Source organism: Astyanax mexicanus, chromosome 20 (genome assembly GCF_023375975.1).
Source record: "Astyanax mexicanus isolate ESR-SI-001 chromosome 20, AstMex3_surface, whole genome shotgun sequence".
In the NCBI taxonomy this organism is placed as follows: Eukaryota; Metazoa; Chordata; class Actinopteri; order Characiformes; family Acestrorhamphidae; genus Astyanax; species Astyanax mexicanus.
The window spans coordinates 33,279,778-33,307,750 of NC_064427.1; the positions used below are offsets into that span (position 1 = coordinate 33,279,778).

Sequence of the window (27,973 nt, forward strand, 5' to 3'; positions counted from 1 at the left end):
TGATGTCAGTGTGTGGTAAGTCCGGGGCAATCGCACATAGATCGCAGGTAGAGCTGAGTGTGGGAAAGATAGGTGTGCTTTTGGCGCTAGGCGTGACAATGAATTCACGGAATTCATGAATGTTCGGAATTACTGTTTTTTTTTTTTTTATAATATATTCATTCTGATAGTATAAGATTTTTACAGGTTTTAAAAAAAGTCTAAAATTATGAAGGTGGATAATATCATGCAGAATGGTATACATTATTTAAAAGTTTAGAAAATCTCATATTTTAAAAGTGAACATTAACATTAACTGAACACATTAACTTGATAAAATTACTGTAAAAAAATACCCTAAAACCCCCCAAAATTACTGTTATTTTAGGCATATATTACTGTCCCATGGAAAGATCAAATAAAATATTTTCAAAAATAGTGAGTGTACTCACTTTTGTGAAATACTCTACGTAAAATGATTTTGTCTATAAAATTTGCAAACATATGAATAGAACAAAAATTCCACTTGTTAATTTGCTACTATTGTAGTAGCATATTCTTGAAATGAATGCTAAAAATCAATGTTTTGTCATATTTCAATGAATATCCTTATTGCAAAAATATGCCTGAAATATCGTGATATTAAATTAAGGCCTTATCACCCACCCCTAATGCAATTACATATTTAAGAACATAGTCATTTTCACAATATTTCCTTTATATTCAATATTATGCTCGAGAAATAGTACGCTTTTTTTGTTTTTGGCTTAATATTTCAAACTTTTCTTCAGTGATCTAAAACACTGGGTTCATTCAAGTGTAAACAGGTAATGTCATAGCAAACCTTAAACCTGAAATTGTGTATCAATAGTTTTACTTAAATACTACACTTAAAGTGTAGTATGATTGATGCACATGATTGATAAATATTTAATTGTTGGGGTATTTGGTTCAGTGAAGTGCCTGAAAAAGTAATTTAATAATTTAATGAGATATAAGATTAGATCGTTCCCCGTTATGTTACCATATGTGCATTGTTGTGTTTCCATAACAGCAGCACTGCAGACATGGCTGATGAAGGCACAGTGCTTGCAGTGCTGTTGTCCTGACAAAGCTTGTATATCCAGTTTGCTCTTTGGAGAAATCCATGCTTTATTTACTACATGTTTTATATAGCTAATATCCGTATAACAATCAGAGCTAAGCAAATGCAAGAGAGGAGGGGTCACTTCAGCCTCACTCTTCCAGCATACAGCAGTCAGACAAACAGATTTGCAACTGGGAAGCTTCATGTTTCAAAAGGCTTCTGGATGTTGGAAAAGCAATTGACCTAAAATCGAACCGTAACCTCTTAAAACTCCTCAGAACCGTTGGTTGTTCTTGGCTTTTTTCCTCCACTGTTACAACCTTGGAACACCTCAGCCAGTTTGTATTGCTTCACATGTAGTTACCGATAAGTAATCCTTAGAGAGTAATAAAAGTCACAACGCATAAGGGGTTAAGAGAGGTTCAGGGTTTTATATGGGATCTGAGACATATATAAAATCTCTAAGTAGGAGGTCCTCATGACCTGTAGCTACACAACACACACAATGCAGTAAGCTGAGACACGTCACACATCTTAGTACGGGCCTTAGCATCACTTATATTGTCCTGCGTGACATTGCAATAACATAGTAAGCTGACAGCAGTTTGGATCTTGCTGTTGTTCTTTGCAAAACTGCAAGACTGAAGGAACAGTTGACAAAGCGCCACCTTGGGAATAGTGTCAAAGCCTGCATTTTATCCTCCTGTTGTGATGTCAGCACTCATCAGCATTCAAAGCTGTTTAACACACCTTTGGGACAAAAGATTTTCAGCAGCAACACTGAAGGCTGCCTTCCTAGAGACTCCTTTCCATGAATGTAAGCGTTGAATAAGTTATTTAGAAAATAAATCCTAAGTATAATTCTGAACTGCTTATGTCAGTATTCAAAAGACAACACAAGGGCCCTATTTTAGCGATCTTTAGACGAGCAATCCACTGCTCAGCTTGATTTAGGGTGTGTAAGTGTGCCTTTGCCATCATAACGGCGGGAAAAGTATGCCTTGCAGTGCTCAAAATGCACAATAGGGCACTCTAAACATTACCTGAAATAAACCAATCAATGTGCCATTTGCCATTCCCTCTAAGAGCCAGGTATGCTCTGACTGTGGCACATTGCTATTTCATTAGCAGAGCTACCTGGACATGCATGTGTGTGTAACAAGCAGGGGGGTATGCATATAGGTCACACATCTTTTTTGTTAATACACTGCCAAGATAGCAATGAATGTCTCACTGTTAAAAGTTGTTTAGGTTGTATTTAGTCAGTGGCACACCTGAGTTTTTTGTTGCCAAGATAGCAATTCGCCAGAAATTTACCTGAACACACCTCAGGACCACCATGCCCATCAGTGTAGATATATTCACAAGCACCATTGCTATTTAAACAACACAGGCAGAAGGCGTAAAAATAGACAGATGGCTGGGTGTAAGATAGCAATAAGCATTACAACACACTTTATGCAGGCTTACAAAGTTTTCCCAAGTCAATTAGATGCTCTTTACCTTCATTAAATGATAATTTATATACAGTAACAGATTTTGTTTGAATAAACAGAATAAAAAGGAGATTTTTAGAAAACTAACGTTAATTGTATTTGTACAAGCAACAGATCTGGTTGTGTTAAAATTAGGCAAGCTTAGTTTTGCTTGACCAATATTAAGCTTATGATGTTGACCATTTACTACTTAGCCAGTACGATAACAACATGGAAGAGATGCTAGGCGACTGCTAATAAGGGTTAAATATTTTATACAGACATTTACAGTGAAAAAATATTCTACCTTAAATATCAAAAACATCAATATTGTATTTATAAGATTAAAAGGAAGATAACACTTCATTTTTTAGGCATGGGTGTTTTTAAGCTATACCCTGAAAAACTGCTATCCCATGACATTTGGCATGTTGGCATATATACAGCAAATGCTGTAAAGAAATTTTTGATAGTTCTATTATTATATAAATATTATATATGTTTTCTAAAGATTATTTACAGATGCTGAAATTCTTTATGTATATTGTTATATTTCATAAAATAATAATTTGTTGGATAATCTACAAATTATCTACAGGAAAGCATGAAAACTTTTTGTTAAATCTTTATTAAGACGAAGGCAATATTCATGTCAGGGAAGACACTTTAGAAAAATAATTTGTAATTATTTAGAATGTATAAATGTGTAAATATCGTAAATAAAATATTAATAAAATACAAACTGTCTCACCTTGCTGAGAACAAAAACTATAAGAATATCAATGTCAACAAAAAGTACTGTATGACAAGTTGATGACATAATTATCATGACAGGCCAAAAAAAAGCTCAGTATTACAAAATAAAGAAAGAAATATTCTTTCTGGAATTAACAAGACATTTTTCTTTTGTCTAGTGAAGGAACAGTTAAGATGTCTCCAGACTTTAATGGCTATTTTAAGCAACTGACTCCTGAAGCCCTCAGTTCTCTGTAAAACCTATTGAAACTGCAGTGAATAGCAGTCTGAGAGCGTGTCTTACAGAAGCGTGTTTAATAAGCTGCCTGTATTATACTTCATGCTGACTGAGGAGCACGGGTTCAAATAAAAACAGATGCCGCAGCCATAACCCTGTAGTGGGAGTATCAAGGTGTCAAAGCCGCTGGTAAAGAGCCAGAAACAGGCCCTATCTGCAGTGCAGAGGGAGCAGGAGATCCACAAGCGCCTTGGGGGCCATTACCACGCCCGTAAAAAGTGCCATTTACAGAGACCGGAGTCAGCAGAATCACTCCAAATCTGACGCAGAAAAGACACAGAACTCTTCTCAATCCATACCTAAAGGCTCCGGGTTGCCAGATTGTGCTGAATTCAGTGGCGTAGAAGAAAACAAGTTCTCTATTAAAATGTTTTGTTTGTTTAAAATATCTGATGTGATAAAATTTTGTCTAGTAAAAAAGTACCTGTTTTATATAGTGATGTAAATCAATTAAGATAATTAAATCTGATTAATCCCAAAAATATTTTGTGATTAATGATGATTAATCACAAGTTAAAGTGCTGGTACATCCTTTGATTTTGGGGATGGAGATAAAACAAATAAATGTGAATTGTGGAACACAATGTAAAGTGGCTAGAGTGAACTTTTTAAAATGTAATATAATTTTTATAACATTTTGGAGTAGTTTCACAGCTTAAACTTTACAAAAAGCAGTAATGGTGTGTGTGTGAGTGTGTGTGTGTTTGTGTGTGTGAGAGAGAGATAGAGAGAGAAAGACAAAGAGAGGTGTAAGGTTTAAGACAGTGAGAGTTAGTTATTAGATTTAATCCATATTTAGAAGTAAATAAAAAGCTATCTACATTCTGAAGTCCTCAGTAGCCATATTGTGTTTGCAGTGCTTAATATAACCAGCAAAATTAATTTAGGTAAAAATTAAACTGTAAACTCTCCAGATAAATCATGCACTGTAAAACATTATCATTACATTTAACAAAAAAAATCTACCCAAGCTTACATCATTTTAAAACTGCAGTAAAATGCATCAAGAACTGAACTTAATCTGTTTCAACAAAAAAATGAATACCTTTTCTTACTGTATGTAGGTGAAGGGCGGGAATAGCGGGTCTGTGGAGTTTAAAGGGTTAATATCATTTAGCGTGTGAAAATGAAGCGTGTTGTTTTGTTGTGTTTTTTTCTGAGCAGGCGGTAGCCGCGGTTGTTTGGGGAGCGCAGTGGGCCACCCACAGGCTGCAGGGCGATGGGGGTGTGCTACCCGGTGTGTTTGCCATCCTAATCAGGGCGAGCCAGTGGCTGCTGCCTTTATTAAACCCAGTCTGAGGTGCCCCCACGCTGAGTCTGCGCGCACACACACACACACACACACACACATACACACACACACACAGTCTCTCTCTCGCTCCCCTCCAGGCTACATGTCTGGAGCTAACCTTGCACAAGGGGCACACACACACACACACACACATGCACACACGTACAACATTCACCATCAGGGTTTATGAGGGACCCCTGCTGCTGCATTTCAATCAGTTGGGTAGTTTTCTTTCTAGCTTGTTTTCATTTCTTCCTCTTCTTCTTCTTCTTCAATCTTTCCTTCTCTTGTTCTGTCACTTTCTCTTTCTCTGGTTTACTGACATGAAGTGATAAACAGACCACTACTATGAAGAAAAAAGATAAAGCTAGTTTTTATCACACAGGCTGGTAAGCTCGCCAAAATGGCCAAAAATGTTGGCACCCCTGATATGTTTTCCAGAAAATTATTTTAATTACACAATTGTGTTGTATGCATGTTTCTTTCTTTCCTTTTTATTGGAACAAAATATAAAACAAGGCAAATTTGATTTGTAGCTTTTATTAGAGAGACTAATAAGGCAGCTTTAGCTTTAACCCAATGCAAATTAAGGCAAATGGGACTGGCTAATGGACAGGCAATGACTTCATCATAAAAGCATGTCTAGCAGTCAACGATCTCTCCCCAAGAGGTACACTACAAGAACACCTACTGAGAGTGGGTTTTTTAAAAAATATATATTTATTCGCTTTGTTAGACAAAACATGAATTACAGTAAAACAGCACAATCTGGTTGGATTTTACTAGACATGTTGATCAGCTAGCTTTTTTAAGACAGACTAATGAGCTAGATTCAGGATGGTTAATTATGATATACAGTATTAGACATGCTGTGGAACTGGTTTTAGGCTTGATAATATTATTTATACAACAAAAGCTAAGCAAACACATAGCTTACAATGCTGATTTGGCATAATAGCAGGCCACATTTGGTACTAACCTTAAGCCCACACACTAGACTGAATAACTGCAGAGAAAGGCCAGAACTGAATGCCAGTAGCTTAGACTAGTTTAAGTGGTCAAAAATAGAGTTTGGGTGGTGGTTTTATTACTACATACAGAATTTAGTAAAGAAGTACTGAATTAGTGAACTGCCCATGTGCAGTCAGTTATTCAGTGCAGTGTATGAGCTGGGTAGCTTTAGGCTTGTGAGTTAGCTTTTATTACACAGTAAGGATAGGCTTTGTTTATTTTTTTTCACACTTCTGTACACAGTTAATTTGCCAGTGTTAAATCGGCACTATTTGCAGTGTTAATTTAACAAGAATAGTGCTTGCAAATTTGCTGTGCAATTGTTTTCTTTGCAATTGTGATCTTTTTGTGTTTATTAGCTAAATTTAAGCTGGTAAAAATCGAATGTATTAGACAGGCTGGATAACTAGTTTTAAACTTATATTTTAGATTATATTAGATATGCATACAGTTATTCCTAAAAAAAATCATGTAAAATAAAAAAACTGATCTTTAGATGTTCAAAGAAAAAAGCTTTTCAACCTCACAGTGTGGAAAAATTGCTTTCTTGAGGGCATTACAACACTGGCCTTTACAAAATGTTAATTAAATGTGCACTTATCATATTCCATTAAGTCATGCTGGGTTTATGAAAAAGATTTAAAAAAGAAGAGAAAGTAAAAAAGGATAGAAAAAGGGCAATTCACCACTTTATGATGCATACAATCTAACAAAGAAATTAATAATATTACATTTAGTACCATCCTTAATGACAAAGTGGGATTCAAGACTTTTTCTAATGACTTTTTATCAGTTACTTTTAGGATAAGATACAATAGGACTGATTGTCTAATTGTGTGAATCATGCCTTAAAACATTTCCATATATCAAAATCCTTGCAATCACAAGGCAACATCATGGCACTTAACAAAGCCCAGGAACTTTGGATACCATAGCAACCATGTAGAAAGTACTTAGAAACAGAATACTTAGAAACACTACAGCAACCACTTTGGAACATCACAGCAAGCATAATGTAACCACTCAGCAAAGATACACAACAGAAACCAACTGGAATATCATGGCAACAACTTTGCAACACTGTAGCAACCCACAGGGTATACCATAGCAATCATTACAACAAAAAACACTTGGCAAAACTATAGCAATCACCTGAGACACCATGGAAACCACCTCGAATACCAAGGCCTGGCAACTTTCTGAAAGTATGCACACATTGGGTTTTCCTCAGGAAATATTTATTTTTCAAAAAACAAAAACATTCTTTCAGTGTGCTGTAACATAAATAACTTATGGAAGTTCTTTTGAACTCACACAACACTCAAACCTGACTTTGCTACCCTTAAAACCTCTTACTAAACATGATGTGATGAAAATATTAAATGGCATTCATTTCACAACCAGACCACTAGACCAAATTCCCACCAACCTCTCCCAACTCCCCTCTCTCTTTCCAGCTTCAAAGATGAATTCACCACCAACACCTGTCAAGTTCATTTCATTTTCAGATCTCGTTGAGTGATGCCACTACTCATGAGGCCCTCTCTAAAAATTCAACAGACAGTTGCAAACTGTAGAACCCAACCCACTCTTGTCAGTCACAGAAACTCTCCTGACAGTCAGAGAGAACTGCACTGTATGTACTGTACATCTTCATCCTCCTTGACTTGACAGCTGCCTTTGACATACGAACCAGTAGATGCTCATTTTAACTGTTTTAGACTTATAACACTGCTTGCACAGCAATGCACTTCTGGAATTCCCCAAGGCTCCGTTCTTGGGTCATTTCTAGTCTGCTTGTATACAGAATGGGATCAGGAATACACTCACATACAGTATAGTTTCTCTTATCACTGATAAGCTAATGTTGCTCAGGGGTACTTCACATTTTAAACACATTTTTGTGTTTACATATGGCTTCATCTTTGCTTATGATACAGTTGTAACTTCCAGCTGTCTTCACAGACAATGTATCCTTAAACCCATGCAACGATTCTCAATAAAGCATTATGCCTGCAGTGCCGCTTGAAGGACCAAAGATCACCAGTATCCAGTATATCCAGTATTTCCCCTCTTAGATAAATTAAGTATCTATCTATCTATCTATCTATCTATCTATCTATCTATCTATCTATCTATCTAAACATTTTATATGTATCCTATGTTCTACTGTGAATACAATATTGTTTTTATGAGATCTGCAAATGACTCTATTTTGTTTCTTTTTACATGTATTACCATTTTACACAGCAATTAACTATAAATGTACTGTAAAAATGTAAGCAATGCAGTGAACAACAACTAAACAATTAAGAGCACATATTTGTATTACTGCTTTACAGTCAGTAGCTATGTTATAACACCAAATATACAAATATACTATTACACCAAGTTCCAGCCAACACAGGAAAAAACAATGACAGTGATTTCAAATATATTCTTCTAATTATAGACTAAATATATAAAATCAAACCAAAGATTAGACTACGAAACGTTACATACAGTACTGATGAAACCACCCATTAGGACTATGACTATCATTAAACTAGCATAAACATTTTGTTGAATGGAGAAGATTTTGAAATATAAACTTCATAACCAATCACTGACAACTGTGACATAAGTCAGGACTTGTTTAGCCCATATCTTCAGTGGAAAAACTACAATGTACTAAATCTAAATAATGAATAACTGGAAGATCAGTGTCAAAGTTTGTGTTACGCTACACAAGGAGGCATAAATTAAAGGACGTGCTTCTCTGCGTTATATGCATATTTCAACTGCCACACAGTGCCTTTAATGAACAGGAGCCCAGGAGAGGGCGGAGTTGGGTGTGAGGCGGAGTGTATTTTTTTGTAATAAATATATTATGACTAAAAACAGGAAAATTCTGTAACAGTAATGCATTTTCCTAACCCTCTTCACCAGTTAGCAGGGTATGACTGGCTTGAGTTGTGTAACTCTGGTGGTGCAGGAATCTGATGGCCACAGCAAACTGGTTTGGATGGATGTTGGGCACCAAACGACAGTGAAAGCTTCCCAGCAGCGAATGTAAACAGACTTTATGGTGCATTAATGCAGCTGGGAAGTGCTGCTTCGCTGCTTCCCCTCACACGCAGGCAAATTAAAAGCACTCCTGATGGGTGTGATATAGGCTGCTGCTGCTGCTGCTGCAACTGCTGCTGGGCCTTTAACATTCTACTTTATAGAGGCCCTTCTCTCTTTCTCCTTCTCACGCTCTTCCTCACTCATGAATCTCTGCATCCACTGGTGCTCAATGAGAAGCAGCATGACTGTGCACCCGGAGTCCTAAAATCCAGTCTCAATGCAAATACACTCTGTACCAGGCAAAGAGACTGTGAGGGATGTAGAGAGCACTGGAGAGAGAGCTGTGGCAAAGGTGCTGAATATCGATAAGAACTCGGGGTCTGAGGAATATAAGAGAGAAGGCACAGTGCAAAATATGACTTGATGCCACCACAATATGTGCGCGCAGTGCATCTGAATATACGAGTGAAATGAAAAAGCCTGTCGCTAATCACTTATAGGACAGACCACACATAAAACAGTAAACTAGAGCTAAAGACACAGGACTACAGAACTACTGCACACTGCCCACAGTGATGATACAATGCAAAAAGAAAAAAAATCTACTCACTTAGAGCTAGGCAATATGGTAAAAAAAAATATTACATACAGCTCTAGAAAAAATTAAGAGACCACTTTAGTGTGGTCAATATGTACATAACTGACTTAGGAAAGAAAGAATGAACTAATCATACTTATTAAACAGGTAGCTACTAATGAGGTAGCTCATTTTACTGCTTTGTTTTTACTGGTTATTTTTCTGGAACTGGATAAAACAATCCTTCACACTTCTTCAAGTGTCAGTACTACAGTAATACACTATACCTCAATGCAGCAGAAACTATGTAGCTTTTTATTTCTATTTTGAGTCCACAAAGGCAGCTTCCATTGCAGCCAATCTGATAAAAACACAAGATCTTCATAATGTTTTATTAGAAGCATACCTCAACTCGTTAAGATAATTACCGTATCAGACATCTATTCCGCTGATAATAATTAAGTAACGCTAGTCACAGAAGACTCTAAACAACACCACAAACCCACAAACAGTAAACAACACCATACACCCACAATACTGGCAATTAGAGCGATGAGAAATGCAAGCATTTACACTAAAGAGTAAACAACCTGCCAAGACAAATTACAGCGCTGCCAAAGCTCTCAATCCAAGCCTGTAAAATTAGAGCTACAATCAAAGCCTCTGTAAATACGAGGAGAAGGTGGCGTTTTTTTATGTTTTACACTGATTTTCTATGTTCTCCTACTTGTTTTTCCTGCAGAAAATTAAGTTTTGATATGGTACATGGCAAGCAACTAAACTCTTTTTGTTCAATAAAGGAATTCTTAGATCTTGACTGATTTTAATTTTAAGAGAAGCTTTGTTTTCTTGTGCCTTTTGCTCCACTAAAAAAGCCATCTAACTAAACTGCTCAACATGCAAGTTTCTACACCTTGTTTCTACACTCGACCCAATTATATCTTACCAGCTTCAATGACTATAAATGAGCAGTACTATGAGTAGTACTATAATTACAGACTGTAGTACTTGTGTTATTTTATTATTCTTCTTTTACCCTGTTCATCAATAGACAGTACATAACAGGACCACCGCAGAACAGGTATTATTTCATCATTCTCAGCACTTGACTAGTGTGTTAGTGTGTGTTGTGCTGGTAATGACTGCATCAGACGCAGCAGTGCTGCTGGAGTTTTTAAACGCCTCAGTATCACTGCTTGACTGGGAATAGTTTACCAGAATTATTCAGCCAAAACGATTTTGTGGGCAGCGTCCTGATACCCTTGATGCAGGACTAGAGAAGGACCAAGAAAAACTGTGCGGCAACAGATGATCTACAGAAGATCAACAAGATGGAGCAGCTAGGTAGGACTGCCTCATAGAGAGGACTGTGAGTGGACACAGTGTTTAAAAACTCCAGCAACACTGCTGTGCCTGATCCAATTTTAGCAGAACAACACCTGCAATTCTATTGGCAATCTTCTCAAAAGAAACTAAACAAGCTATATGTGTGTGCAATTGCTTTTCTGTATCAGCAGGGCAACTTAAAAAAAGCTGAATGCATATATATTATAGTGCATATATTTATTTATAGTGTGTGTATATAAAATAAAATAATTAAAAAGATACAGTTTAAATTAATTATATGATCAAATAATATAGGGGAGACATAGGGAGAGATGTAACACCCCCGATTTCACCAATCAGGGATAAGATAGGAGTCAAATGATCATTCCAGTGTTTACCTGTTTCCTCCACAATCCCACATGGTGGTTGTCAAGGATAGAAACTGGTGCATGCCGATTCTATAAAATAAACACTGATTTTGCAGTAAGAAAGTAAAATTTCGAACCAAGACTAAATTTTGTTTAGTACTTATACTATTGCAGATACAACCATGTGAATTATATTACATTAAATTGTAGTTTTTCATTTAAAATGTGATGCATTTTTCCCCTGCTAATTTCAAACCATTATGCTAATAGAGTAGCTGACAGGGGTGGGTGGGTTGTAACACATCTTTAAAAAGTGTTACAACCATACCCGGTCTCCCATAACATACATTTAATATTTCCACTCCAAATGACTGTATGTACAATATGCTGCTTATGTTGTCCAGAACTGGTATCATAGTCTTCTGACAAAGAGGATGATCAGATAAAATGGAAAGTGAAGGTTGTCAGTTTGGCCTGTGGACATTTAAAGCATTTACGATGTGTCATGAAGGATGTAAACACCAACAGTGAAGAGCTGTCCTCTAACTAATGACTGACAGCTTCGTTGTGGACTGATAGTACCACAGCAAGTGTTTATGCATGCTTGTATGTGTGTGTGTGTGTCAGCATGTAGGTTTAAGTGATTTGGGGGTAAGAACAGAGAGAATGTGTCTGTGTTTATGTGTTTACTGTACTGTATGTGTCAGTGAGGTGTTTTTATTGTCATTACAGTTATATTGAGTGCTATGGTTTTACTGTGTTTTTATCGCTTTATTTTGTTCTAGTGATAATTAGAGTTAACAGTAATAACCTCAGTTAGAGTGTGTATATTGGCTGATGTTCACACCTGTCAGCCTAATCATAACAGAAACAGGAAGCTGGGTGTTTTAGAGAGTCTGAGATTATTCTTAAATTTCCTGACTGTAAAGGGCTTTAAAACTGATGGAATTTTTGCAACTTGATATTTTATTATGTATAGTTTTAGTTTCACAGACATGGATTAGACTACATCGCATTCTGAATGGAGATTTTACATTGAAAGGAAAATATATACTTAATCCCTCCATGAACCCAACTCATAATGTTTATATTGTTAATACACTTTTTATGTACTTTCTGTGTGTGTCTTGTTATCATTTTGCTGCTTTTAAACTGTGTATTTCACCACTGTAGGACCAAAAAATATTTTTTTTTACACTATCCTATCTGATCTTGTTCTCCTTGTTCTCTTGTCAAGCAGGTAGTTAGACAGTTATGCCACTTTAAAGCTGTAAAGCCATGTACGTCTGCATGTTTTCTGCATTATAAATAAATAAACAGAACTTGCTGTATTTTTCGCACTATACAATGCACCGAATTATAAGGTGCACTATCAATCAAAATATCATGTATTAGATATGGACATAACAGACGTTTAAGGGTGTTTTCTCACCAGCACTATTTGGTCTGGTTAAAACGGATTCTGGCTGTATTTTGGTACCTATGGTGTGGTTCATCTGAGCAGGTGTGAAAACACTAATCACAGGTGCGGACCAAAACATCCATACTGAGACCTGTGAATGGAGGTGGTTTCAAATGACCTCTGTAGGTGTTTATTTGTGGTGCGAATGTGATCCGACCTTGATCTGAATCAACTGTCAAATATACTCCTCATGTTTGAGATGAACAGCTATTCAGGTGCAGTTTCACCTGATATATTAGCCGGATAATTACCATACCTATGAAAAAAACTTTTTTTTAAGTGCTGATGACTTACAATATGCTTAGATAACTTTTATATATCATGAAAATGACAATACAGTATGTTTCATATTATATTCTTTAAAGAGACATAAAAAATGGTTCTACACAACAATAAAATTGGTGTAGCTCTGCCCTAATGCTATAATATTAAAATAAATTATATGAATTTCTTATTTTTATATAAGATTAAGTATCACAAAAGCAAGAATATATTTTTTCAGCACCATTTCTTTAAATTGAACTAAATTTAAATCCAAATACATGAAACTCACATCAGCGCATATCGGTTATCAAAAGATTTATCCCCCCAAAAATAGAATCGATACAGGCCCAAAAAAATGTACATATTGGTTAAGCCCTGCTGTGTGTGTGTGTGCCTGAATTTGATTCAAGTGTGAGAAGAACTAAAAAACAGGTAGACCAAGTGTGTGGGTGTGTGCATGTGAATCTGTGAATGTCTATGTGTACGTTTGCCTATGAGTGATTCAAGAGAGAGAGGAACGTAAGACCAGGCAGTGTGTGTGTGTGTGTATGTGTGTGTGTGTGTGTGTGTGTGTGTGTTTTTCTCCGAGTGCCTGCAGGCTGCCTCAGGCAGGCTGCTCACATCAAAGGCTTTGCTCTGTCTCTAGAGGAGCAGAGAGATCCAGCCTCAGGCCTGCCCAGGCCTTCACACACTCGCCTGAGGGGCTGCCGCCACTGCTGCAGCGCTGCCACACACTGCTAATCACAGCTAGCTCCAGCTCCGCACTCCGCCAAGCCAGCCGCACACAGTGTAGTACACTTACACACACACACCATAGGATAGATACAATGATACAACTCTAACCCAACAACTGCCAGCTTGTAATAGAACAGGAAATTAAGGGTTAACAATGAAGCTTTAAATACTAATCTAATATTAGCATGCTGTAAATTTCTAAATCTGGGAAAATTTGGCAAATTTAAGTGTGCTGCTTTTTAGACCATATCTGAAAGAAACACTTTGAATTCCTATGAATTTTTGACAAGCCCTTTTATAGCTGAAACACCTCTAGCGCTTACTAACTGCTAACCGTGTGAAGCAGCATGTCTCCAAAACGCACCTCCAGACCGGTTGCCACAAAACCTCAGTGTGTTTACAGCCAGCGGCTTTTCCTCCATAACTGTGATGCTTCAACTGGCTGTTCTGTTATCCAGCTTTACTTTTGAAAATTAATTTTGTTTTATTACTGCGAGCACCTAACTTACATACACTTCAAATGCACATACAAAGCAAAAGTAAGGTGACAGCTTGGGTAGCAACATGTATAAGTTGTGAGGTGATATCTTGTGAATGAGGTTTAACACAGGCCAACATGCTCATAGCAAGGTGACATCAAATATTAGAGTTTGAGAGAGGCCTGATGTGCAATATGCATTTAAGATTAATGAGATATTCTATTTTCGAAGGTGTGTAAGCATTTAACATTTTAAAGACATTACGACAAACAGTGGACACTGCAGTGGGTGGTAAGGATTGGGTCTGGCAGTGTCTGGCTAACATATATCGCACAGGTCAGTACAGCGTTCTTTAGCCTCCATGGGACATGTGGTACATGGCAAGGTCATGGGACATACTAGTCTTATACTTGTCTTATAATGTTTGCATTTGAAAGTGTATAAATTAATTTTACTGCAAAGTAAAAGGGTCCAGAAATCATTAAACTTTACTTTTTGTCTGTCTTTTTGTATTTAGAAGCAATACATTGTTGATGGTGACTTGCAGTAATGACTACTTCAATTTCTGTTTAATTTTTCTGTATCTCTGTATAGCATGAACTTATCCACTGCTCACCTGTAAACAGCCCGTTTGTCTGACTCCAGCTGGGCCTGTGGGTCGAGGGTCACACTGACCGGGGTGGTCCCAGCTGTTGATGATGCTGAGATGTGGACCTGCTGGGCCTTGGAGTTCTGCTGCGTGGTGCCCGTCATCTGGGGACGATAAAAAAAAACACCTTAGCCCTAACTCTAACTAAACACCCTGTGGCCCGAAGACAAAAGTAAAAAGCAAGGACAAGCATTTAACACTCCCTAAACAAAGCCTTTCCTTTTCACTGAGCTTGGGGGGAATCCCTACTGATACCCTACTGACATATTAAACTGCATTCTGATTCTCAAAGGGGTCAAGGTAAGTTTCAGCACCCCGTGAAGTGAAAGTCTGTAAAACCTATAGACATTAGGGGTGGGAATCGATTACTATCTCACGATTCGATTCGATTCCGATTTTGGGGGCCACGATTCGATTCAAAATCGATTTTTGATTCAAAACGATTTGAATTATAAATATTTCTGCTTCTGGCTTATGAATCGTATTGAAAAAAAACCCTCCATAATATACACTGGTCCTGGAGCAAGTAATGTGTTACAAAAACAATAAAATGTGCAGGAATGTGGGTCCTCAGTGACAGAGGAATCACTGGGATATCACAATGACGTTAATGAACAATAAATACATAAATAAATAACACTGCTTTATTACCAGGCTACTAGCGGTGGTGTGTAGGTGACGCTGCTGGGCTGATGTGATGATAGCAGTGGAGCGCTAAAGTTCAGGAGCAGCTGCTGATTAACTAGTTAATTTAAGGTGGTTGTATTTCTTCAGAAAGGGGGCAGGAGGTGGAGAAATTAATTCATATTGTCCATTCCTTAATTCCTCTGTGATGAGGAGCTGAAATTAGCTCTGATTAGCTTATTGTTATTCTTCCGTTCCGCCTTAAATGCTGCAGCCCGCTGCCACCTGTAGCGTTATTTAAGGTGGAACTGGAAAGTTAGCTAGTTAGCTAGCTAACAGTTACTGAAACTAACTACTAGCGATCTTTTTTATGCTTGTTATGAAGCATTCTGCCATAAAACATTGAAACTACACGTTAATCTAAGGTAATATAGTGCTTGTTCTGCCATCTTACCGGTGATTCTCAAACACCTACGCTCTGTGTGTGTCTGGAAGATCTCCAAAGGGACAAGCGCTATCCCCAGGGTTGCCAGGTCCAACAAAAATACCCAGCCCAAAATCAGTCTAAAACCCGCCCCTCAGAATCGATTTTGGGACATTTTAAATCGATTCTGAATCGTAGTAAATGAGAATCAAGATTCTTATGTGAATCGATTTTTTGGCACACCTCTAATAGACATGTGCTGTCCCATATCCTAAGATCAATACTGAGTAACTAAGAGATACTAAAGAAATATGCTGGTTTCAACCACCGCCAAATCCTGGTCTTGAGCTGTATTTTTCAGCAGGGATCCTTTGATTAATCTGAATTTTGTCCTGTACTACTTTAATTTTCTAATGCTAGCTTTATAAGCTGGGTGGGATTGCTGCAGGGGAAAAAAAGTTACTAAATTATTAGAATTCAACAGCCCAGCACATATAAAATCAGCATTTATTAATTATATAATTATATTACTAATTTGTTTCTCTTGTTTTTTTTTTTTTTTTAGCAAGACCGAGAAAATGCTAATTTAAGATCGCCTGGTATAAAGATTTGCATGTTATGTTAGCATCAAGCTAATGGTGCTGTATTTTGGTATTTTACGGCAGCTCATCAGAACAAAATACAGACATTTGAAATTGATAACAGACAGCTGAGTAAATTATCTTGGATAGTTTAGTTTGGATGGTGGTCTGGTAAATGATTTAAGCAGGAAATTCAAACAGCCGGGAAAAGCACATACAGTACCTTGTATGAAAAGGAAATTTGTCAAGAATTCATATTTTATAATTTCTCAGATAACAGTACATGTGCACTATCTTTTTATTTACCTAATGTCAGCTTAGCTAACCCAGCTAAGCTACATTTGCCTGAGAGACAAACAGCATGCTAGCTAAATGTAGTTTAACAGTTATTATTTAGTTAACTAGCTAGCTAGCATGCTTTTCATATGTCAGAAAAAACATACCTAGTTAGTTAGCTAAGTTAGATAGCTAAGGTAACTGCCAAAATACATTTAGCTAGCATAGTGGTGTATTTTGATTATTTACAGCCTGCAAAAGCACATACCTTACCTTGTATGAATAGGAAATCTACCACAGCAGATAATCTTTATCTAATGTCAACTTATCTAACCCAGCTAAACTTACTTATGTTTCCCTGAGAAATGAACAACATGCTAGTTAGCTAGTTAGCTAGATGATAACTGCCAAGCTACAATTAGCTAATTAGTTAGCTTACTAGCAAGCATAATGTTTGTCTGTCAGGGAAACCTTATTTTAGCTTAGCTAAACTGACATTAGGTAAAGCAGAACAAGATAAGTAAGCTAACAAGCTGAGCTCCAGCAATATTGAGAGTTCTAAAATTACCTTTAGCTAGTAAAGTACTTTTACATGTGCTTGCTTTTCATGCTGGTGCTCTAACTGTCTCTCTCTCCCACTCTCTCATTCTTATTTGTGCTGTCCAGGGTTGCCAGGTCCAACAAAATTATTCAGCCCAAAGTCAGTCTGAAACCCGCCCTTTAGAAACTTAAACTAGCCCAAAATAATGTCTGTCAAACGTTTTTAGCAAATGTCAAAACAACTATGAGTGTAAGACTTAGTATATTGTTTCTTAGGGATTTATCATCACTATTCCTACTTTGCTACAGGCTTTTACTTACTCATTTCTGTTCTTGTCCCTCCTGAACACTCTTCTCTGCTTTTTAGCATTTTTTGGCTCGCCTGGTGATTTCTGGATTCTCTCTCTCTCTCTCTCTCTCTCTCTCTCTCTCTCTCTCTCTCTCTCTCTCCATACTGTCCTTTGTCATTATATATTATATTATAACACTGAAATGTAAACACTGAAATAAAAATTCAAATACCGTTTGTATGTATAAAAATATATATTTTCATATTATTAATAAATATTAATATTGAATTTACTATTATGACAAAATTAAAAACAAAATTAAAAGAACTTCATTTGCAATTTAATTGACTTACCTGAGCACGGGTCATAAGAGAAAAATTAAATTCAAATTAAAAAGTTTTTTTGCCATTTCATTTTCATTACCATACGGGTATTTCACTGTCAAATATGAGATAAAAAAACGCTTATTGTGAAAAGAAAAATAAAAGCTTCTCATTGGCCATGCCTTTTCGTGATGAACTGCATAATAAATGACAAAAAGTAAAACCAAAATGCAATGGTAACTGTTTTTGTCATTTGTCCTTGAAATGGGTTATCTTCCATAGTTATTATGTTCTCCTGTTGATTTTACTGTCAACTTCTACACTTTTTTTCTGCCGTGTTGACGTAACATAAAGTACATAAAGTAGCCCAAAAAAACGCATCCCGCCACCCCTCAATTTTCACCCGCGACTGGATTTTCAAACGAGCCCAATTTGGCGGGAAAACCGCAAACCTGGCAACTCTGGTGCTGTCGTTCCTTCTTCCTCACTTGCACAGTCTTCCTCTCTCTCTCACTTGCGCAGTCTTACTCTCTCTCCCTCACTTGTGCAGTCTTCCTCTCTCTATCTCTCTCTCTCTCTCTCTCTCTCTACTCTGAGATATTATAATACAGTAAAAATGATCTAGTCGGCCAGACCTAAACCATACTACCTTTTTTTTACTTTTATTTTAGTGCTGTCACCTCAGAATAAATCTGGGAAATTCAAACATTCCTGCTGTTTTTGTTCTTAATGAAGTGCCACAATCATACTCATTGTTTGTGTGTTCCAAGGAAATGATGTACGACTCATGTCGGCTGTTAAATAAATCCGTTGTGTGAGAATAATTATCGCTTTTTGTACATTTACACATAAGATGTCCATACTGGGTCTGATTAGGTGTTTCTGGTGGCTTCAGACTTCACTGGAAATATCCTGGTCTAGGTCAAGTTACCCTACACCTTTTGCATCCTGGGAGTCATGTTGCACAAGAGAAGGGCAAAACCTGAGGCTTGGATTGCTGGACTCTAGAAACCTCTAGGATAAAATTACTATAATTCATAATTTATTCCTGGCTAGCTGCCAGAAGCTGGCATCCTTGTAAGATTTGGTTGATGAGCACCTCAAAGGAATTCTTGTACAGCAAAAATAAGTATATAATGCCAAACTGTCATTGGTAGGAACAGTTTGATGACCGAAACCAATGGAATATTCAACAGCTGGTTTAACTGTTTGTCTGAGTTATGTCCTCTGTCCCTCTTTAAAACTTTAAATGTTTGCATACTTGGCTGTGTTGTACACACCTTTGTATATATTTTCAATATGTGTTCTTATGAGCCGTTCTGTTCTTATTGATCCAAATATTTGTATTCAAGTATGAAAGTATTAAGGACATTTAAAATGCCCAGGAATGAGAACTAAAAGTCCTTCAATTTGCACTGTGTCATTGCTGCTTAGCCTTGACAGCCTGCCACAGTGAAAAGCTACAGTAGCACTTTCAAATGACCATTTTAGAAGTTGCATCATTGAAATAACAAGCTCAGCTATTTGCATATAGCCTTTGGCATTATGATGGTAATAAAAATAACACATTTGTAGATGTGCAATCATATCAGATACCATTCAGAAAGCATTTTTGAGTTTCTGTTTTTGTCTTATGTTGCAAAGTGTTTTCTTATTACAAATTAAACCAAATTGAGCCCAAACAACTTAAGTAGCAATAGCAAATAGAACATATCCCAACACATTATAGGAGCAATCTTCATTTTTTTTGTTCTTGCCTGTGAAGAACAATCTAGGTCTTGAGAAATGCACCGACTTCAACTTCAGTACTGTTCTTCGATAGTTTTCCTTCCATGAACTTTTTCCTTGCAGTTCCTTAAGGGGCTTACTTCATGTTCTTCTCTTTGAGCTTCTTCTTGAGCCAGTATGATCCTCTTAGAATTGTTTGAGATGGAGCGGATATCTGTGTTTTAGCCTCTGATCCAGCCCCGGCCCCTTGGGTTGCCATGTTTAGAATATAATAGCAGGCAAACATATCATGCTGCAGCCTCAGCATCCTCCTAAAAATCATACTCAAGAGTAAAACACAAGTAGATAAATATTGCCAATGCATTAGCAGTTAAGGCAGCTTAGAGTCCAGAAGGACTACAAGACAGGTGCCAAGTTGAATAGGTAGGCACTGAGCTTTAACAAGCACTAGTCAGGATGGGCATCTAAAATAATTACTACATTTTTGTGCTTGCATTCATACCATGCAATTAGCTGGATTATTAAAGCTGTGAGTATTTGAAAAAGGCTAAATTATCTAGACTAGCGCTAGCTAATGGTGTCATGCTACGACATGATAGCATGAACTGCTTTTCACAATGGAGGTGCAGACAGGCTAAAGCAGCAACCAGTGTCACAGAAAACCAAAAACTGTACTGAATCCATTTAGCTTTGAATGTGTTTTTATCTTGCCATTGTAAATGTTCTTGAAATAATCTTGTTTCTACAGTTTGGCAACCCACACATCTGGGGATGAGTGTGGGAGCAGACAACTCTATCCAATATTTTCAAATTGGACTGCAGTAACTATTTTACACTCTTGCTGTTACTTAATACATATTGTTCATAAGGTTCTTCTATTAGGTTTATCCATTAGGGTCTCTTGAGGTCCAACTTTGAGGTTCTTTGTACATCTTCATTGGGGTACTGCCTTTCTTAAAGGCTTTAGGGTTCTCCTACCTTCTCTCACAACTGTCTGAACTCTGAACCTCTAACATCAAAGGGGTCTTCTTTACCCTTACCCCTCCCCCCAGTGAAGACCAATCTCATGTCTTATTGATAAAATTACCATACCATTTTTTCTGCTTTTATCGGTTGCTGACTCTTTACTCCTGTACTGTGAAGAGCAACAACACTTGCTCACTGAGAGACATACAGAACCAGAGTAAAATATTAATTGTGTTTATACATCCAGAGTTGTTTTGCCACAAATGTAAGTGTGTAGTTTTAGGGCAATGATAAGGAATAATATAAAAGCAATAAAGCTAACACTGTCATTTTTGTAAACATAAACATAAAAAATATCATGTTTTACTTGAAAGAAATGCTATAAATGTAAATATGCTGAAGGAAACTAAATAGTTGCTACTAAAGTGTCCTAAAATTGTTGCTGTGGTCTCCAAGTGCCAAGTAGTTGCTTTTGTTCCCTAGATGACTGCTATAAAGTTGCTAAGTGGTTGCAAGGCAATTGCTATGGTATTACGCTATAATGTCACAGGTGGTTGATTAGGTGTTGCCAAGTGGTTGTAAGGTGGTTGTTAAGTTATTGTTAAAAAAAAACAGCTCAAGAACACCTTTCAAACAATGTGATCATGACAGTCAAGCCAGTCCACCAGCTTGGTCATGCTGGTCATACTGGTGTGCAAGCTGGTATTTTAGCATGACCAGCATGAACAAGATTATCATCAACTTAATCAGAATAGGTGAGCTAGTTGGCAATATTGCTTGGTCAAGGTGGTCATACTGGTCAGCAGTTGTGGTCATGCTGGACCTCCAGTGTGGTCATGCTAGTCATATTGGTCCACCATCTTGTCCATGCTGTTCACTGGTCTGAAGGTTAATCTAGTCTATAAGTATGGGCAGATTCACCATGATGATTGTCAAGCCGGTCAAACTGGTGGACCAGTGTGGTCATACTAGCCGACCCGTGTAATCATGCTAGTTATTGTGGTTTCACAGCATGGTCATGAGGGTCATGTTGGCCAACTAGCTTGGATATTCTGGATGTTTACACGTGTCAGTTTATACATGCATGTAGAGCAGCTAAACCATCAAAGTCAAATATCAACAATGAAATCAATAAAGACATAAAAAACATATCAGATGATAGTCAAGGATTAGTCAACCATTTTAACCAGATTGATCATCTTAACCAACTTAATCTGGGCAGGCTGTTTTTGTTCAGCAGGGTAGACATAAAAGTCAAGAGCTCATTTTCTCACAGCCCTTGACTCTTATTATTATATTAGGACGCGTTTATGATACAAGATCAGATATGCGTCCACAGTAATCTGGTTTGCCAGTTTGTTTTCTAAAAAAAAAAGAAAAGAAGAAAACAGATGTTTCAGTGTTTTCTCCAAAAATGTTGTACTTGTATTCAGCAAGACAACATGTTGAAGGTGTATCTGTGTCCTGCATTGATGATATAACCTCACTGACAGCAGCATATGGTCTAATTAAATTGTAGAAGCTAATTTGCGGCACTCAACCCCGACATTTTAATGTAGGTCATATTTTGCATGAAAAGTCCAGTCTTAGTCATCACATAAATCTCTGGTATGAAAGCCCTGCCCTTGCTTGCCCTTCGTCAAATACAGCAGGCAGGAATTTGTTAACCATGCATTATTCGCTTGTTTACAACATTCTCTGGCTTCTTCTTCCTCCGCTCACTCAGATTCCTTCCTGCCCTCTTTCTTTCTTTCCCTCCTGATGAGGCTCTGAAAACAAGACCCCTCCCCCTGATGCTCGCTGCCTGGGTTTTGGTTGGGGTGGGGGGCGGTGGTGGAGCTTGAGGGGCTTGAGGGGGGTGTTCCTGGGGGCTGGAAGTCTTAATCCCAGCCTCAAATGGGAAATAAATTAGCTTCTTCACACTTAACTAGCTCTCATTTGCATGTCCCCGCCACTGCGCTGCCTTCCTCTCCCCCGGCACTAATCCTCAGGGTGGAGGGATACACCAGTTGGACAGGGTGGAGGAGGCGCTCTGGTGAAGTTCTCTCAAATGTGTATCCCTCCCTGCGTGCTCAGAACAAGGAAGGTGATGATTAAATTAATACCTTTAATACAAAATTGGTCCAAATTGGTCCAATTCAGTGGGATAACACATGAAATGTCTGTTGTAAATGACATTTACAAAATGTACACTGGGTCTTATTTTTTGTTAAAACTAAAATTGGTCCAAATTAATAATTTTATTTTAAGGTGATGATCTGACATTACTTGCAGGTTGCATCTCACTACAGGCAATATACTTTTCATAATTAATACCTTTAATACAATGTATTTAATTCTTCTCAGTTTATTGTGGTGTATGTATGGCCCAGTTTGGACAGGATTTGTTTTACATGGGGATTGTTTTACTACAGAACGTTTATACAATTTATGAGCGATTTACATATGATAATAAATCTCTGCATGAATGAGTGAAATGGGAGTGGCTACTTGATTTATGCACAGCCATCAATCAGTCCGGACAAATGTAACCTCTTTTGCAAGAATAAATGTACCCTATTTGTAAGAAGACAGTTTTAGAGTACTTCTTAAATGTATGTTCAGATATAATGTTGAAATTGAATCTGAAAACGTAAAATAAGGCAAATGCTTTGTTGAATTTTAGACGTTTGGTCGCACATCATCAACCAAAAAACTCAACTTAAAGCTCAACCTAAAAGCTTGGTTTCAGTTCCTAAATACATTTACTCTCTAATACCATTCAAGTTCAAATTACTGCATGTATTGTAAATTTCCATGTCTAGTTACATGTTTCTAAGTCCATATTCTAAAGCTTATCCAACAGTAGCTGGGAACATGCTGCTTAGATCAGAAAATTCGATATAATCAATCTGTGCTTGTAAATAGAAGAAGATATTTCCTTAGAGGTGTTCATATGATTAGAAGCTTCAATGTTCTGGTGCTTTTCACCAGTATGTGTAGACAAATGCTTGTGTATGTGTTGCTTGAGTACTGAGTATAAAATGATTGTGTGTGGAACATGATTGAAAAAACATCCTTGGGTGTCTAGGAAGAAGATATACAGTATAAGCGTAACTTCATTTATGCAAAATGGAGATGCAATGTCTGACAGCAACAATGTAGTATTATATTGGAATAAGAAAGACATTAAAAAGTGCAGAATTTAACCTTTCAATACAGAATGTGTTGAAAAGTAATGTAATGTAAATCATTACATAACTACTGTATGTTATGGATCTTTATGTAATTACCTAAAAAAATTATTGTGTTATTATGTAATTAGTCTTAAACCATATGGCACAATTTCAGTAATATTTCTAGACTTAATTAATAAGCAGTTCAAATCCAGGAACATACTAAGCATGGCAATTTATTTTAAGAAATCTCTAGAATGCAGTCTTCTGTTATTGATCTCTGTTGAAAGTTCTTTGCTGTGTGTGTGTGTGTGTGTGTGTGAAGTACAGGCCCTGCAAACACAGCCTGCTTTCTAAGCCTAGGTTTAGTTTATAATAATAGTAGGTTCCAGCCTGTCTTTGCCTTTGTTTATTGTCTGTTTACCATTTGATTATCGGGCATTGCCTCTTTTGTTTATTGTCTGTTTACCCTTTGATTATTGAGCATTGCCTCTTTGTTTGCAGACTGACCTGTTGGCTCTCTTGATAGGATGGTGGAGGGACGCTCTGTGTGGCCATCATTGTCAGTGCTGGTGCTGGAGGCACATGTTGCATCATGGGAGAGCTTCACATGGAGACCCTGCAATAGAAAATGCACAATAATGAACATTTTAGAATCATTACAGTTTTTAAAACATAATTATGAGAGGTAAACAAGACATAATGAATCATGTGTTATCCCACTGAATTGGACCAATTTGGACCAATTTTAGTTTTAACAAAAAATAAGACCCAGTGTACATTTTGTAAATGTCATTTACAACAGACATTTACAAGTCTGAACATATTTTTGATTCTGCCATAATATGGATGAGAACATAACACAAATAGGGCTATTTACTGTATTTACCAACTCTTCCTCTTTACAACTTTACAACGGATGCTCTCAAATACATTGAGAAGGTAAGAAATTCAAGCAGTTAACTCTTGACAAGTTTAACACAGCTGTTAACTGAAAGCCATTCTAGTTGACTCTATCTTATAAAGCTGACTGAGAAAATTCAGCCAAGATGTGCAAAGCTGTCATTTAATCAAAAGGTGCTAGTTTGAAAAAACTAAAATAAAAAAAAAACATATTCTGGTTTGTTTAACATTTGTTGTGTTTTTCCTCATAGTTTGGATGATTTAAGTATTAATCTACAATGTAGGACGTTTTAAAATAATTAAAAACCACTGAATTTAAGGTGTGTCCAAACGTTTGACTGGTACTGTATTTAGTGAACACTAAACATTTTAACATCCCAGCAAACATCCCAACAAAGCACAAAACAATATGACTTATTTAATTTAGGGGTGGGCGATATGGCTCTAAAATAATATCACGATATTTCAGGGTATTTTTGCGATAACGATATACTTGGCGATATAGGAAAACTAAAATAATTCATTCATTTCAGGAATATAGTATAACAGCATAATCATAATGTGGCAAAATAAATAATACAGCATAAAATAATATAATGCAGCAAAAAATATTGCAGAATATTTAGTGCATGCATATACACTGCAAACTAAAACAATTATACAATAAATACACCTAAAGCTTCACAGTAAATAATAGACTACTTTTAAGACAGAACAGCCCTATTATCACAATATGGATTTTTAATATCATGATATTTCTGTGTCACGTTATATTGTTACATTATATTGTATACAATATAAAATTGCCCACCCCTAATTGAATTATTCAGTAGTTTTGTTTATTTGGCCAAACAGATAATTATTTTGCTGTTTTTGGCCAAATATTTTTGGTTGCCAAATATTGTACTGTTCTTATTTGCCACACAATCAGTGTGCTGACAAGAATAAAAGCCATAAATGCTACAAACAATTAGTGAGTAATTTCAGTCTATTATTGGTCACAATCATTTTGACTAGTAATAATTACTACAAGTAGGGCTGAGCAGATAATACAAAATGAATTTAATTTAGAACTTCTGACATTATCTCGCCTATATCCATCAGTTTAAAAATGATAATTCCTAAATACTTTCCCCACTGTGTTGTTCATGTACTGTTCGCCATATGTCATACAAGTGTGAAAAGTCACATAAATTTTCCTCATCCGGTCTGTAAGACATGGAAGCAGAACATGGAGGAGGAGGAGGAGGAGGTCACACTGAGCAACTCAAGCAAGTTTGTTAATTGCCGCTGTGTTCATTAAAATAATCAAGGTGAATTTTTCAATTAATTCTGATCATTTTATTTAAGGTCATATCTAACTACAAGGCACTAACTATGCCTCCAAGAAAAGCCATTCATCAGGACATTTAAAATGACAGTCAAGGTACAGGATCCACCAGCAGGTGCTGCTGTATTTAAGGATAAGTTAGAAGAAGCATGCGCACACACACACACACACACACACACACACACACTGCCTTGACAAAAACTAAATCTAAACACATAAAAAGTCAATTCTAAATACCTTACTGTCCAAATGCAACAAGTATCTGTCATTCATTTTCTAAAATATAAGTCACATATTTTTTTGCTAAATGCTAAATTACCTAATGCCAATTAACCAGCCTAACACTCTGTTCAACTCTGAGCGGCGCACCCGGTTTACTACAGTGAGTTTATATCTCACGCACTCTCAAAACACAAAGCCGTCATCACACTTATCAAACACTACCTCTGATACAGGCTTAAAACATGAGCAGCTTACTGTGCTGTAAATCCACAAAACAAATAGCTGCTCTGTGTTGACGCTTCACTCTAAATGAGTGTGTTCTGCAGGTAAACACAGCAGCAGCACCAAGCCAATCAGGAGCTCATTAGCTGTGTTGTCAGAGGGGTATTTGAAGCCAGGTGTGGGCAGGGCCGACCCAGGGGATGGCGCACGCTGGGACGTCCCTATTGTAGATAATTGGGCCCACGGTGCCACATATAAAGCCCCCGTGCCGAGTCACGCATTCAGAGGCTAACACAATGTAACTGCTTTTATGTCCACACAATTACTCACCTTCCACAAATGACCAGAACATTTAATACAGGAGAACTAGGGTGATGTTAACTGATATGTAGGGCCTACGGTATATAATGGCCTGAGAATATACACTTATTGTACACCTATTATATTAATGTATATACTAATAGACTAGGCGGCACGGTGGCGCAGTGGGTAGCACTTCCGCCTCACAGCAAGACGGCCTGTGTTCGATTCCCGGGTGGGGCGACCCGGGTCTTTTTGTGTGGAGTTTGCACGTTCTCCCTGTGTCTGCGTGGGTTTCCTCCGGGTGCTCCGGTTTCCTCCCACAGTCCAAAAACGGCACGTTCAGGCTAATCTGATGTTGGATACAAATTGCCCCTAGGTGTGAGTATGAATGTGTCTGTGTGTCTGTCTGTGTCTGTCTGCCCTGCGATGGATTGGCGGCCTGTCCAGGGTGTATCCGCGAAGTGGTTGAAAATGACTTGACTAATGACTAATAGAAAACACTTTTTTGGACATTGTTTGGATATTAAGAAACAAGATTAACTTGAATATGGAGCAGTAATATAATGATTTCATTTCCAAAGTATACCACATGGCACCCTCTGTCATCTGTTGTTGGATTCATAAACATATGGTTCCAGCAGAATCAGATCTAATCTTTTATTTAATGAAGTATTGATAAAATAAAGTAGTTATCACCCTTTCTTGTTGATTTGTACAAACAGCAGCACATGTTGACAGGAGAATTTCCAATTTTTTAGAGATACAAAAATAATAACCAAAGCATTATTTTTTTAATACCTGTATGGTATATATTATATCTATATCTAGAAACTTGGTATTATCTGTGCAAAGTGTTGTGAAAAGCAAATGCAACATTCCAAAGTGAAATGCTAAATGCTTTACTGTTACAAGTTTTTTGTTTGTTTGTTTAGATTTTTTTTTATATGTGCGCTGAAATGCAGGAGTGTACAGAGTCCCTGAAGGGACATGAAAAATGGCGAGCACCTCTTACTAGATGGTGAGCACCAGATAATGGTAGATAGCAAGTTATAGTTTAAACTGACCGATGTTCCACAGTATAATAAAGTTGTTAGTTAGCTAGTTAGCTATGTTAGCTACCATTAAAAACTTTATGTCAGTGGGGAATGTTTTAGCTAATGTTAGCTAGGTTAGCTAATGTTAACTACATAATTTCAGTGGGAATGTTTTAGCTAACGTTAGCTATCTTAGCTAACATTAACAACTTTATGTCAGTGGGAATGTTTTAGCTAATGTTAGCTATGTTAGCTAATGTTTAATTTA

At 37.1% G+C, this 27,973-nt stretch overlaps 1 protein-coding gene across 1 annotated transcript in view; it reads right to left on the reverse strand.

Annotated features, from left to right (window-relative positions):
* Positions 1–27,973, reverse strand: part of pknox2 (pbx/knotted 1 homeobox 2) — a 149,051-nt gene that overhangs the window by 36,496 nt on the left and 84,582 nt on the right. The window contains exons 3-4 of the mRNA XM_022681362.2: positions 24,202–24,310; positions 14,752–14,888 (exon numbers count right to left, since the gene is read on the reverse strand). Coding sequence (XP_022537083.2) covers positions 14,752–14,888; positions 24,202–24,288 — 224 coding nt within the window. The 5' untranslated portion in view covers positions 24,289–24,310. The remainder of the gene's footprint in view (positions 1–14,751; positions 14,889–24,201; positions 24,311–27,973) is intronic.